This window comes from Oryza sativa, chromosome 3, assembly GCF_034140825.1.
Source record: "Oryza sativa Japonica Group chromosome 3, ASM3414082v1".
In the NCBI taxonomy this organism is placed as follows: Eukaryota; Viridiplantae; Streptophyta; class Magnoliopsida; order Poales; family Poaceae; genus Oryza; species Oryza sativa.
Genome location: NC_089037.1, coordinates 17,138,207 through 17,151,506, shown reverse-complemented (window position 1 = coordinate 17,151,506; position 13,300 = coordinate 17,138,207). Strand labels below are relative to the sequence as shown.

Sequence of the window (13,300 nt, the reverse complement as noted above, 5' to 3'; positions counted from 1 at the left end):
TTTATAGTCCAATGTGTTTTTAAGTTGGGTCAAATTTATTAAAAAAAATAGCAACACTAACAACTTGATGCTTCAAGTGACTGACGTGTAAATCTTATAGTCGTAAATTCATACTCGCTCGGTAATAATTTTAACTTTAACTATTAATAGTAAAAAAGATTAATAATGTAAAATTGATGTTACTAGATTTATAATTAAACAAACTATCATAATATGCAACTCTTTTTATTTAAAACATCTTATTTCTTAATGTTAAAGACTACGTCGAAGTAAAAAAAATATTTATATTTTAGAACGGAAGGAGTATATTGGTAACCCTGTCAGAGAGGATGATGACGGTAAATTCCATATACTTCCTCAGAAACCGCAAAGACAGAGAGAATCGAAGTGGACCAGCACAGACCCACACACACATCAGCAAGAGAAGCAGAGTAACAGACAAAACGAACAATCAACACAAGCTGTCCTCACCGCCCGGTCATCACACCCTTGCCTCGTCATCGTCTTCGTCTTCCAGCTCATGATTTCTCCACTAAAACCACGCCAAAAAACTTAATCCCCATATCATTGTATCAACCCCCATTCCCACGCCTCGCCCTCCCCTCCTCCACCTCCTCCGGCCAGGCGAAGCACGGCGGCGGCGATGGAGGAGGACTTCGCGCGGGCGGTGGAGGACGGCCTCAAGCTGTCCAAGCGCCTCGTCCTCCCCGGCGGCGCGCCCTCGCCCCGCCCCGTCCCCGGGATGGACCGGGGGCTGCTGCCCGACGCCGCCGCCGCCTCCTCGCTGCTGCCGTCCGCGCCCATGGCGTACGCCGTCGTCGTCGACCCGGCCGCCGTCGACAGCCCCGACGTGCCCAGCTACCAGCCCCACGTCTACGGCCGCCTCGACCCCCCCGCGCTCATCCCGCTCCACATGCGCGAGGTCGCCCTCGCCGTCGACTGCGCCGCCGCCGGCTGCGCCGCCGCCGAGGTCACCCTGCGCGCGCGCTGGTGGGTGCACTGCCTCACCCGCAGCTGCGACTGCCACTGCCGCATCGTCGTGCCCATGGGCGAGCAGGTCATCACTTAATTATTACTCCATCCCCTTCCTCATCTTTTTTTTTTATTATTTCTTCTTCCGTTCGATCGGTTGAAATCTTCTATACTAGGCTGTTGGCTGTTGCTGTACTAGTGCTGGATTAGTTGCCTGATTGCTTGCCGTTACCACGCGGGCGATATGCTTCCTGTTTGTTTGGTGGTTGGGGCCCCCATGAATTGGCTGTAGTTTAATCATTTGCCTTGGACTGGGGCGCCTGTTTGCCCAACTTGAAGCTGCATTTGTTGGCACGTTGATGATCCAAGTATATATGGACGATCATGCCGTTTCAACATTCTGCGCGGCAGCCTGGCTACTATGCTGGCAGTGGGTTCCAGCGCGGTTTTGGAAGCAAGCAAGATAAATTCCTTGCTTTACATGTTGCTACTAGATAATAAGCCACAAGGAAGAAATATTGGATTGTTGACTTGCAAAGGGAGGGATAACTGTGTCTGCCCATTTGCCCAATAAAGGCTTTTTACCTGGTGCACTTGATGCTATTCCTTTTTCTTGTAGTACATCACTTGGATTGTTTCTTATTCTTTAATTTCCTTCTGTTACAGCTAAAAACAGAGAGCAACGTTGCTTTTAATCAACCACTAATGTATGCTTACGTTACTAGAAAAATATGCTTTGTGTAACCCATTCAGGTGCGTTTAGGCCTCCATTACTAGCAAACCACAAATCACTTCTTTCTAGTACAATGCTTGTCGATTGTCAACCAAAATATGCTTTTTGATCATCTCTCATTTCGTGGACTTTTTTTTTGACTAATAGGTGGTTGATTAGGAACTTATTATGTGATGAACAGTCTTACCAAAAGCCAATGAATTTCTGTTGTCCTTTTGGTGAATTGGTTGACAGACTAAAGATAGGTCTCAGTGCATGGGATTTCTCTGATTTTCTTTTTCCTTCTTATATATATATTAATCTAATAACTTGGTTGTTACCATACAAACCTTTTGCCGTTCTTTTGTAATTTGCTGGTGATCTCAATCTAAGAATAATTTGGCTAATAGGGTACAATTCTAGGAGCTGAGGTTACTGTTGGGAAGAGATCATACAAAACCCATGTAATTGATGTAGAGGATCAAGGTGCAGTGAAGATTGCTAAAACTGAGAGTGGGGGTCTTTTAAAGCGCCAATTCTTTTCCTTGACAATACCACAGGTACTTTTGCTCCATGTTTTTAATGCTAGCCTGGTCCCCTCTACCTTGTCAAGTTTCAAGCTTTTAGCAGCTGTGTTGTCCTTTGCTGAATGATTTCTTTTACTTCATCAAGGTTGGAGGAGGAGAAGACATATTTGCCACGATTAGATGGTCACAAAAGTTACTATATGACAATGGACAGTTTTCTGTTGATATTCCTTTTCAATTTCCGCAATATGTGAACCCTTTGCCAAAAGTGTTTATGAAAAAGGAAAAAATTCAGTTGACTCTGAATAGTGGTGTGAGTAACGAGATTGTTTTGAAGGGCTCAAGTCATCCATTGAAGGTAATTAAGTGTTTATTGCTTTGTCAGTACTAGTGGGGATGTAATTAATAACTATTAGTTGTCTTTTGTGTTTTCAGGAAAGAAGTAGGCAAGGTGAGAAACTGTCTTTCTTCCATGAAGCAGTTGTTGAGAACTGGTCAAACAAAGATTTTACCTTTGCATATAGTGTAAGTTCTTCTCTAGTGGTACTTTTTTTTTTTGGATCAATTGCACCTGCTCTGTTATATGTTTCTGAATTCTTCATACTTTATAGTGTTCTACGGCAGGTTGAGGCAAGGTGAGAAATTCCGGAAAATTCATAGCATTTATTGCAACTGCATGATCTTAGGATAGCATATTGAATCATATGCAAATGAGATACATTCTTCAAATTTTGCCACCCTTTAGCAAATTTTGCTGTGAGATTTTAGCCTTTTCTTTTCTTTTGTGTCGGTAATGGTGGTGCTCTGACGCACCGCGCAACCTTGTACATTCCTTTTCTCTCTCTTCATATACATCGGCCGGCTATTCGCTGGCCCGGCGAAAAAAGAGATACATTCTTCAAACATTTTCTTTTTAATCCAGTGAGTATGAGCTACACCATCATTGCTGACTAATTCAAGTTGAGCTGAGATCTTCGCGATTACTGTTACCATTCTGAAACCAAAGAGAAATGAATGCTTTTCTGTTCAAAAGGGATGCACCCAAATGTTTTTATTATGTTATGACAGTTTGGATGAATTTAGCTTTATTTGATATCTCAAATTCTAAATACTAAAGTACGAAAGCTTTCTTCCTCATCCTGTTCAGACTTATGGCTTGAATGTTTCATCCAACAAGAAACATCTTCCGATAAGGAAACTTTTACGAGTTCACTGCTTGAATTTAGCTGCACACTTGCAATGGAGATGAGTATGCACTAACCTGCCTATATTTTTTTTCTTGTCTATAGGTATACTCAGGTGATTTATCTGGTGGAATGCTCGTGCAACCCTCAACATCGGATGACTATGATGATAGAGACATGTTTTGCATTTTTCTTTTACCAGGAAATAACCAAAAGAGAAAGGTAGTTGCTTTCACATGATTACTCTCATTATTAATATTATATATTATACGTGAATACACTTAAGTTAAAGGATCTCATGATAACTGTGTTTTCCCTGTTTACGAGTATCAAAACCTTTTAGCTTGCTAAAAAATACTTGTATCTTTGTAAACAGTTCTAATTTCTATTGCTGTTTCTTAGACATGATATTTTTATAAATGTAGTTTGACTTTTTTGTTTACTGCATACTGTTGAAGCTACAAATGCTATCCGATGATGTTCAGTATTGATTCAAGTTGCAGTGGGGTTTATTGGAATCCGCTTTTGTGCAACATAAAATTGTTTCTCTCAGAGCAATTTATCTAATTCGACTTATGCGATAGGTCTTCAGAAATGCCTCTGTGTTTATCATTGATACAAGTGGAAGCATGCAAGGAAAGCCTCTTGAGAGTGTTAAGAATGCCATGTACACTACTCTTTCTGAGCTTGTGCAAGGAGATTACTTCAACATAATAACATTTAATGATGAGCTTCATTCATTCTCATCTTGTTTGGAGCAAGTAAATGAGAAAACAATAGAAAATGCAAGGGAATGGGTGAACACAAACTTCATTGCTGAGGGTGGCACTGACATCATGCATCCATTGAGTGAGGTATTAGAAGATGATGTCAGTTGATAATTCTTATGCAATTGTGGCTTTTTTTGTTGCTCATATTTTCCATCCATTTCTCTGATGCTAGGCAATAGCTTTGCTATCAAACTCTCACAATGCACTTCCACAAATCTTTCTTGTGACTGATGGATCTGTTGAGGATGAACGGAATATTTGCCGCACTGTGAAAGAACAGCTCGCAACTAGAGGATCTAAGTCCCCCAGGATTTCTACTTTTGGACTAGGTAACATGCCAGATTATTTATTTCTTTTTATTACTGACCTCTTCACAAGATTGACTAATCTATGTACTGGATGAAATATCAGCTGATTTGTGGTGATGTAAGTAGTATCTTCATTCAAAGTTTTCAATGTAAATGGGAATTTCTAAATTGTGATATACATAAAAGTTAGCATATTCTCTTATGTGTTTATTAGTTTCTTCAGTACAGTTAGTTTTTGTGGAGCTAATTAAGAGGCATTCCCATAGTGTTGTTTCATTCTCTATATTCATTTCAGAAATGATATTTACACGCTTGTAATTTGACTAGTTGGTGCATTTTATAATTAATTCTTTTTTCACTGCGAAAACATTAGGCTCTTATTGCAACCACTATTTCCTGAGGATGTTGGCATCCATTGGCAAGGGGCATTATGATGCTGCATTTGATACAGGTAATGTCGATTTTCCCCTTGACTGGAGCACTTTGTTTGGCACACTATCTCGCATTATGCTTTGAAATGCTTCTAGAAACTTTTTGTAAGTTAAATGTGTCGAAATGAACTTCTATAATATTTCCACTGATGAACTTGGGAATCTCTTTTTGGTGAACTTGGGAATGCATTAAATGTGCCAAAATGAACTTCTATAATATGCTGCCAGTAGTCGAAGTCAATCAAATTAGTAAAACTTCTGATATGTTTTCATCGTTGTTTGCACCAGGATCAATTGAGGGTCGGATGGTTCAGTGGTTTCAGAAAGCTTCAAGCACAATAGTGATAAATATTTCCATTGATGCCACTAAGTACATTCGAGAATTTGAAGTAAGTTCTTCCCTAGTAATTTTTCACTTTTATTCATGTCAAAAAACAACATATGCCATTCACGATTCACCTATATTATTAATCTTTGTCGACTTGTGGTGAGTGCTGAAATCATATCTATTAATACAAACATGCAATTGCACATACTGCTAGTCAATTCATTACCGAGTAGATTGTCTCCATATCTCAGCATCCTCGCCAATTGTCATAGTCAGACTTGCTCATGTTTAAAAATACACATTTATACCAATGTGGACCTTTTTAGAATATTATTTTATTTGTTTAGAGTTTCATCGTAATAAATGTTTATGAAATAAGTAGTCCTTATGTTTTTTATTTATTCTAGAAAAGGTCTGGATAGATGATATATAAGATCAATTTATGTTCTTATTTCATATTATTATTGCTGAGTAGGTACCTTTCTTAAAACTGTTTCTCTCTCTCTCTCTCTCTCTCTCTCTCTCTCTCTCTTCTAATTATAGGTGGATTCTGAATATATTCAAGATATTTCTGCAAAATGCCCACTATGTGTGTCTGGGAGATACCAAGGCAAGCTTCCAGAGACACTTACTGCCAAGGGTTACTTGGCTGACATGAGCGAAATATCGATTGAATTGAGGGTCCAACATGTAAAGGATATTTCTCTTGACAAAGTAAGATCTCGCACATATGTTTTGCTTGTTATAGTTACAAAGGGAAGTTGAATTTTTTCACATAGTCCTTAAATAACTCATTTGTTTTTTTTTTCCTTTTTGGTTGGTGGCGATGGGTGATAGGACAGGAAATTAGGAACTTTGATAATTTGTTGTTGGGGGTGATGAATTTGGTACTAGAAGGATTTTCGTATATAAGATGTACGTTGATTTATTGCATGTGCAACCTAAAGAGGCTTATGACCCCAAGCAGGGAACAGAATTACCATAAACAACGACAGGAGTTTTCTAAATTCTGTCTGAGTCTGCAATTGCTCCTTGTCCAAGGATTGAATTGCATTGCTATTATCCAACAAAACGTGCAAGTCTTGTATGTTGTAGCCTAATTTTACCATACAAATAATTAGGAAGCCAAAAAAGCCTTGCCAATCATGTTAGGAACCAAAAATATTTGGCATTGCCAAATTATTTGGCATGGTTGAATTGAGCTCATAGCTTTGATTACCAACCAAACAAAAGCCTTGCAAATCTTTGCCAAAATTCTTGGCAATGACTAATCTTGCCATTCGTAAGGTTACAAATGGCAAAGAACCAAACATGCCCGCAGCCTTCAACTTGATATGGATATGCAGTTGTCATTTCCTATCCTGGCACAATGACTTAACACAATTATTTTTTATCAATAGCACAATTAGTCGATTAGAGTTAGTACCATATTATTGGCTTATATGATATCTGAGCACCTGAGCCCAAGTATTTGCCTTCTTGAGATATCACTGATTGAGTCAAGGACTTGCTACTACAATGCACTGGATATCAAACTGATGTTATTATTACTGAAGTTTGTGAGCATAAACTACAGGTATGTTATTCTGTTTTATGTTTAAATATCAGGTGTTAGCAAAGCAGCAGATGGATCTTCTCACAGCAAAAGCATGGTTTTATGAAAACAATCAACTAGAGATGAAGGTAAAGTAATTGTTCTGGGATAATGCTTGATCCCATTGTTTAGTGGCTTGACGTTCTTAAGTTCTGTGAGTTGGATAAATTTATATCCAAGTCCCTCTGTACAGAATTTATATCAAACTTATATTCTGTCTGGTGGTTTGACAAGTTTAATTATGCCTCGCAAATAGTCATATTTGGATGAGTTAATGACTTATGTCAAGCTTCATGTACAGTCTGATGGTTTGACAAGTTTAACAGCTCTAACCATGCTTTGCAAACAATCATAGTACCTTCCTTTCATTATTGTGTTATTTTGGTATTACAAGTTTGCAATCGTTATGTTCTAAACCTTTTTCCTGGACCTATTTCTGTTTAATTCTTGTCTAGAGTGGAATGAGGTTTACCACAGTCCACTGCATTATGAGCTATAAAGTTATGCTTAATCTGCATTATGAGGTAATCTTTGCCTGCTTGCATACTACTGGGCTTTGCAGCATGCAATTGAGATACTGTATGTATTGGAATGAAGTGTGATATATGCTGGTTTCTACTTGTAACTCCTGCTCCATGGTCCGGATTACCTTGTTTCTGAGATCTATCTGACACTCTTCTTTGTTTTAATTATTAGGTGGTAAAATTAAGTATACAAAACAGCATTCCTTCGGAGTACACACGCACTATCCTACTTCAAAACTTCGTGGAAAAAATAGAACAGGTACAACTTCTTTTGAGAATTTTCTACAAGTCATACATTAGTGTTTTCTTGCAGATAAAAATTTAGTTATGGGCTATTCCGTTTCAAAAATTATAAGAAGTGGGCTATTCAACTTGTTAAGACCAAAATTTTGTGCGAGAACATTGGTACAATTGCTCCCTCCGGTCACAAATACATATTGCTTTGGACATTGACCCATCTTCCAAACAATAATTTTGACACTCATATATATCCTAATATATTTGTAAAATCCGTAAAGTTATAATATTATGAAAGCACATTTTGAGACAAATCTACACATCATTTTCATTTAGCCAGTCAAGAGTTTTAAAAAATGTAATAATGCCCTGAAATTCAGACGTTCCGATGGATGCTTATCCAAAACAGGTATTTGTCACCGAAGGTGGTGTTTTGTACATGTTTTTCAGCTATGGCAACAGGTGAGTACAGTGGATTCTTTGTGATCTATAATATATGATTGAATTCTATGAACAAGCTTTCAACTTTCATGTTTAAGGATAATTATTGTAACCATTTAGCTTTGCTAGTTTGCTAATATTGGGAACATATTTTTAATTGGCCAGTTTTCAGAACCCTAGATGAGACTCTTAAGTTGAAGGTTTTTTTTTTTAACCACAATCTTCCACCAAATGTTCGACTTCAACCGCCGACGCAGTGAATCCCCTCCTAGAATCTAATGAATCTCACCGCCTTTTGTGCAGGGAAAGCAGAAGCCAAAGAAAAACAGCACCCAGAATGAGCAATCAGCGACGTCGCTCAACGGACTGACGCTCGGGTTCGGTGACACAGCTGCAACGAGGGAGAACCTTTCCGCTGGGTTCGGGGACACGAAACCACCAGAGAGGTTCGAGATGTTCGACAAGGCCGTCGGCTGCTGCAGCCGCCTCACGGACTGCTGCTGCTGCATGTGCTTCATCAACACCTGCAGCAAGATGAACGACCGGTGCGCCATCGTCATGGTGCAGCTGTGCGGCGCGCTCTCGTGCCTCGCATGCTTCGAGTGCTGCTCTCTGTGCTGCGGCGGGTCTGACTGAGGTAGGACCAAATGCTGAAATGTGCATAGAATTCTACTGTATAGGATGGGCACCACATATATTTGTATACAATAGTTCAAGAAAGACCCTTGTGTGGATGTTTTGATATCGGCCGTCTGTAAAAACCTATAAGATGGAAATCATCTGAGCACTGTCCATTTGATTTCAAGAGTTGAAAGAGTACATAAAAGAACTATGTACAGTAAAAAAAGAAGAGGAGATTCCTCCTTTCCAGTTGCCATCAAATTTGTAAGACACATCTGATTCCCGAGGGACAAATATGTGGAGGATTTCTACCTCTTGTTGTCTTTCCCTGTTCTTTCAATTGCAACCTCTCTATTAACCACCAATGATTCACCTTCCATGCTGTTATCATCTTGCACCGTTCTTTCGACTTCTACCTCTGCATCAACTGCCACAGGTTCACCATCCACTGTGTTCTCGGTGATGTGCTCCTCCACTTCGACCTCAGGTTCTTTCTCACCCTTGGGCTTCAGTGATATATGATGGAATGTGTCCTGAATCTTCCCTACTCCTTTCTCGACTCCTTTCTCCACAGGTCCGATCGCCTGCGAGATGGTTAAGGCCACATCCTTGACAACCTGCAGAAAGATGAACAATGTAATGTGATCATCTTGGTATACAGATATCAGCAATTCATTCTTGAAGTTTGATGCGATCAGTTTACATGATGGCCACCACCGATAACGACATCCTGAACGCTCTCTTTGATGCTTGTCCCTGGTGCTTCGACATGGGTCTCTTTCTCCTCAATGGTGGTTGGTGTGCCATTGCTGTCGTCGTCGGAATCTACCTTCACCTCTAGTTTACTTTCTTCACTGGTGATCTCTCCATGCTCTACCACCGGAATGTGCTGGTATGGCTCCACGTTGAAGACGAAAGCATGTGCGACAGCGGCAATAGCCATCTAAGAAAAGGACTAGCATGTTAATATTGTACTCCCTCCGTTTCAAAATGTTTAACACCGTTGACTTTTTAGCACATGTTTGACCGTTCGTCTTATACAAAAAAATTTGTGAAATACGTAAAACTATATGTGTACATGAAAGTATATTTAACAATGAATCAAATGATATGAAAAGAATTAATAATTACTTAAATTTTTTGAATAAGACGAATGGTCAAACACGTACTAAAAAGTCAACGGTGTCAAACATTTTAAAACGGAGGGAGTATAACAGAAGGCCAATCTGGGCACTACAAGAAGTATATTACCTCAATGCAAATGAGGAAATCCTGTATTGCATTCTGAACTTTGCCTTCCTTTGGGAGGATCCCAATATGGCAGATGATTGCAATGCCCAGTCCTTGCCACCAAGTGGCGAATACGATGGCCTTGAAGCTTATGAACTTGGCTAGTGGCCTTATTTCCTGTAGCTTTTCATGTGTTGCATTGTAAAATTTCACCAGACAATACAGTGCCCATGTCTGGCTGAAATTTATGACAACAGCAATGTAGGGGTATCTGTATGTTAAATGAATGCATTGGTTTAGCGAAAAAGAGCCATTACTATCGTTAAAAAAGTCATTACATGTATATTGGCGGTAGCAATTGCATGTTCACGGGCATTAAATCACGGTTTGCCTGAAATATTATTGCATATCATGATATCTAAACTCATGTTAACAACTAAAGAACTCTAAACAGAATATTTTCCATCATCTAGATATGGATTTTCATCCCTCGAGGGGATATCCCCTCGTTGTTTGCATGTCATCTAAATAGTTATTAAAAAAAATTGAAAAGAATTGACAACATAGATGAATATTAAATATATCACTCCACAAATACGCAAAACCAAATTTGACTCCTACAAGTTGCAACAAAAAGAACAAATTAAACTGAAAATAATTGTTGTATATTTGTATCTATATTTGTTATTTTTGTTATGTAGAAATTGAATTTTAACTTGCATGTTTGTGGAGTAATATATTTCATATTAATTTATCTTGCCAACAAAATTTAAATTTTTTGATAACAGATGGCATGCACGAAACGAGGGGATATCCTCTTGATGGATGAAATCACTTTCCCATATATCTACTATATTCTTTGAATTCACTTGTTTCTCTACTTTAAATAACCCAAAAAAGTTGTATGAGAGTTACCCATAGTACCACTTGAATTCACCATCTCCATATTTTCCAAAAAGCTCCAAGATGGATGACAAGAAAGCGCATAATGACTTGAGAATCATCTGAAATTTCGTGAAAGAAGGGATGTGAGACATTTTGCTATTGACCAATATCAGGATGAGAAAACATTTGCACGTTCTTACATATTGCACGAGACCGAATTTTATAATTGTGTACAATCTCTCTCCCAGAGCATTTGGATCCCAGAAGAAGATGTGGACTCTGCTTCGGTTACGAACTGGTGCCTTATCTTGACTCTCGAGCAACTGCTCAGTTAGCTCTTCCCTTTTTTTGTTCTCAAGCAAGCGAAACACTTGCCGTTCTCCACCTGAAATTGTTCAGAACTCAACATTTCCATGGCTTAAGTTTACAGGGATGTGTATGATATACATAACAAGTTGGTGGAGGTCATTTATGAATATGCAGTGCAAATTCTATAGTAGATTGATGATGGATCAATGATGTTTGCATATTATTCATAAGTAGGTAGGATTACCCAGACAAGCAACCAAGTAACGCCCGAAGGCATAGAGCGCAAATGCTTCATAACAATTCCTCAGTATATCACAGGCCAAGGAGAACTCTGAATGCCACAGCGAAATTATCTGAAAAAAATTGGAAACTGAAATGGGATATCAATTTATGTCAGTATGTTACATGGTTTTTAAAAAAAGAATGCTACATGCCTATATGCAGGTAAAATCTGATAACCAAATTAAGCAGCCATGATATTCTGGTACTATTACCACCGTGGCATGAGCAACCTTGAACAGTCAGTAAGCTCAGTAAGATTGCATTAGCATTTCCACAACACAATATACTACTGAATGCAAATCTAGTAGAACAATCAATCATGATGCCGCGTCAATTAGATAACCTTCCTACAACAAATCTGAGAATAAACAGAGAGTCCCCCCAACTTACAGATTCAGAGGCATATACAGGCACCATAAACAGGACAGCAATGATCCATTTCTGCTCCTGCAGAATCCAATTTTCAACAGCTTAAAAACAACTGCTTCGCCCCGGTCCAACTGCAGCAAACTACTCCACAAATTGTTCTATTCCTTCCGATCCATACAGCTAAAATGGCCACCCAAAAAGTGCAGGGTTGTGATGTATATCATGTTGTTACCTCTGGGTTGCTGTATGATCTGAGATGCTGCAGTATGAGCCAGAGCGAGACGAGGAGGGCGACGAGCACAAACGCCGCCCCGACGAGCACCACACTGGTGTGCAGGCTCCTGTACAGATCCCGGAAGCTGGACGACCCCTCATCAAGTGCCATCGATCGATCGAATCAAACCCTCCGCAAGAACAGCGCCATATAACGCTTACAGACTGAATGACTGATCGACTGAAAATAGAGATCTTTTGCAACCGCGATTCTCAGCTTCTAGCGAGTAAGCAGCTTCAACACATTTAATTCTTCAGAACCTTGTGTCTAAAAATGATTCAGAATATAATTCTCTCTATTTCGGAGAAAGCTAGCTAGGCTACCATTAATTCTTGGGAATGAATATTGCATGCTAAGTAAATGAATCACTAGACGAGGGCGGCTCTGAGGCCGAGCCGATGAACTAACTAATCGCAAACTAGCTAGCATTTCATCTGGATTCTGGAGTAGTACATACAGATACAGAAGTGGAATGAGATAGATAGACAGAAGGCGCTAACCTCGGATCCTTTCTCCTCTGAATAGTGCGACTGTTGCGTCGAATCGAATGAGGAGGAGATCGAAGAAGCTGGCGCTGGCGGGCGGGCTGTGCCTGCCTGCCTTGCCGTGCGAGCAGTGCAGGCATGGGCATGGCGAGAGGAGGCACGTGTCCCGCCCAGTCTGCGAACGTGGCGAACAGCCCGCTGCTCTCGTTTGCATTGCATTGCCTGCTCAGCTCAACTCTCAAGACGGTCGCGTCTCCTATCTCTTCTTTTGCCCACACCGAATTAATTAATTACTCTATTTGATTCTTGGAAGTCCACGTTCCATTTTTATTTTGATGTGATTTTCTCTTTTTTTTAAAGAAAATAAATTCGATTAGGAACACACCATGTAAGCACACGCGTCACACTCAGAAGACACGAATGTTAAGGAAAATAACTAATATCAAATAATTAGAATTTAGAACGGGTGATTCTTCGAAACCAGGTCGTCTAGCATGCTACCTTATGCAGCTAGTCGGAACATCACACTCACATACCCATGAGTATGTCCTTTAACATACAATTAAGAGACATATATGATCATGAAGTGTGCTTAGGTCCACTAATTAGGTTTCTTATGGTAGAACCAACTCACTTGGGTTTAAGTTTTAGACTTGACATATGTGTTAGATATTTGTAGCTCGTTTTCTTTGAATGATATGCGATGTATCAGTTGACAACAAGATATCCGTGATGATTTTATCAATTTTAAAATATTCTAGTATTTTTGAAGGTGTTTATAAAAATAACATATGTGTGAACGTTTACAGAGATGAGT

At 39.5% G+C, this 13,300-nt stretch overlaps 2 protein-coding genes across 5 annotated transcripts; one reads left to right on the top strand and one right to left on the bottom strand.

Annotated features, from left to right (window-relative positions):
* The first annotated feature begins 540 nt into the window (after positions 1–540).
* On the top strand, positions 541–8,972 carry LOC4333081 (uncharacterized). Of its 2 annotated transcripts, XM_026023699.2 has the most exons (14): positions 541–1,057; positions 2,095–2,244; positions 2,357–2,569; positions 2,647–2,736; positions 3,501–3,617; positions 3,980–4,249; positions 4,338–4,494; positions 4,847–4,924; positions 5,193–5,293; positions 5,776–5,946; positions 6,841–6,915; positions 7,523–7,609; positions 7,997–8,049; positions 8,332–8,972. In XM_026023699.2, exons 1-14 carry the CDS (start codon positions 644–646, stop codon positions 8,396–8,398), a joined length of 2,043 nt encoding a protein of 680 aa, XP_025879484.1. In that variant the 5' UTR covers positions 541–643; the 3' UTR covers positions 8,399–8,972. The 2 variants fall into 2 exon arrangements, with proteins under 2 accessions (XP_025879484.1, XP_015631194.1); XM_015775708.3 differs by lacking the exon at positions 7,997–8,049.
* Positions 8,329–12,619, bottom strand: LOC4333080 (protein LAZ1 homolog 2). 3 transcript variants are annotated; one of them, XM_015775713.3, is made up of 9 exons: positions 12,499–12,619; positions 11,957–12,232; positions 11,746–11,802; positions 11,318–11,426; positions 10,965–11,149; positions 10,795–10,883; positions 9,901–10,150; positions 9,353–9,592; positions 8,329–9,266 (listed from the first exon to the last, which is right to left on the bottom strand). In XM_015775713.3, the coding sequence occupies exons 2-9, from the start codon at positions 12,107–12,109 to the stop codon at positions 8,958–8,960; spliced, it is 1,392 nt and encodes a 463-aa protein (XP_015631199.1). In that variant the 5' UTR covers positions 12,110–12,232; positions 12,499–12,619; the 3' UTR covers positions 8,329–8,957. The 3 variants fall into 3 exon arrangements, with proteins under 3 accessions (XP_015631199.1, XP_066164936.1, XP_015631198.1); XM_066308839.1 differs by having other exon boundaries at positions 11,957–12,192; positions 12,499–12,616; XM_015775712.3 differs by lacking the exon at positions 12,499–12,619 and having other exon boundaries at positions 11,957–12,258.
* Positions 12,620–13,300: the final 681 nt, after the last annotated feature.

Bases quoted from the DNA above. Each gene is read 5' to 3' on its own strand.
- LOC4333081 (XM_015775708.3), top strand. From the start codon at position 644: ATGGAGGAGGACTTCGCGCGGGCGGTGGAGGACGGCCTCAAGCTGTCC. The intron at 4,250-4,337 runs GTATTAGAAGAT...CTCTGATGCTAG, and splicing joins TCATGCATCCATTGAGTGAG to GCAATAGCTTTGCTATCAAA. The intron at 5,947-6,840 runs GTAAGATCTCGC...TTTAAATATCAG, and splicing joins AGGATATTTCTCTTGACAAA to GTGTTAGCAAAGCAGCAGAT.
- LOC4333080 (XM_015775713.3), bottom strand. From the start codon at position 12,109: ATGGCACTTGATGAGGGGTCGTCCAGCTTCCGGGATCTGTACAGGAGC. The intron at 9,593-9,900 runs GTAATATACTTC...TCCTTTTCTTAG, and splicing joins ATTTCCTCATTTGCATTGAG to ATGGCTATTGCCGCTGTCGC. The intron at 9,267-9,352 runs GTAAACTGATCG...ATCTTTCTGCAG, and splicing joins TTATCGGTGGTGGCCATCAT to GTTGTCAAGGATGTGGCCTT.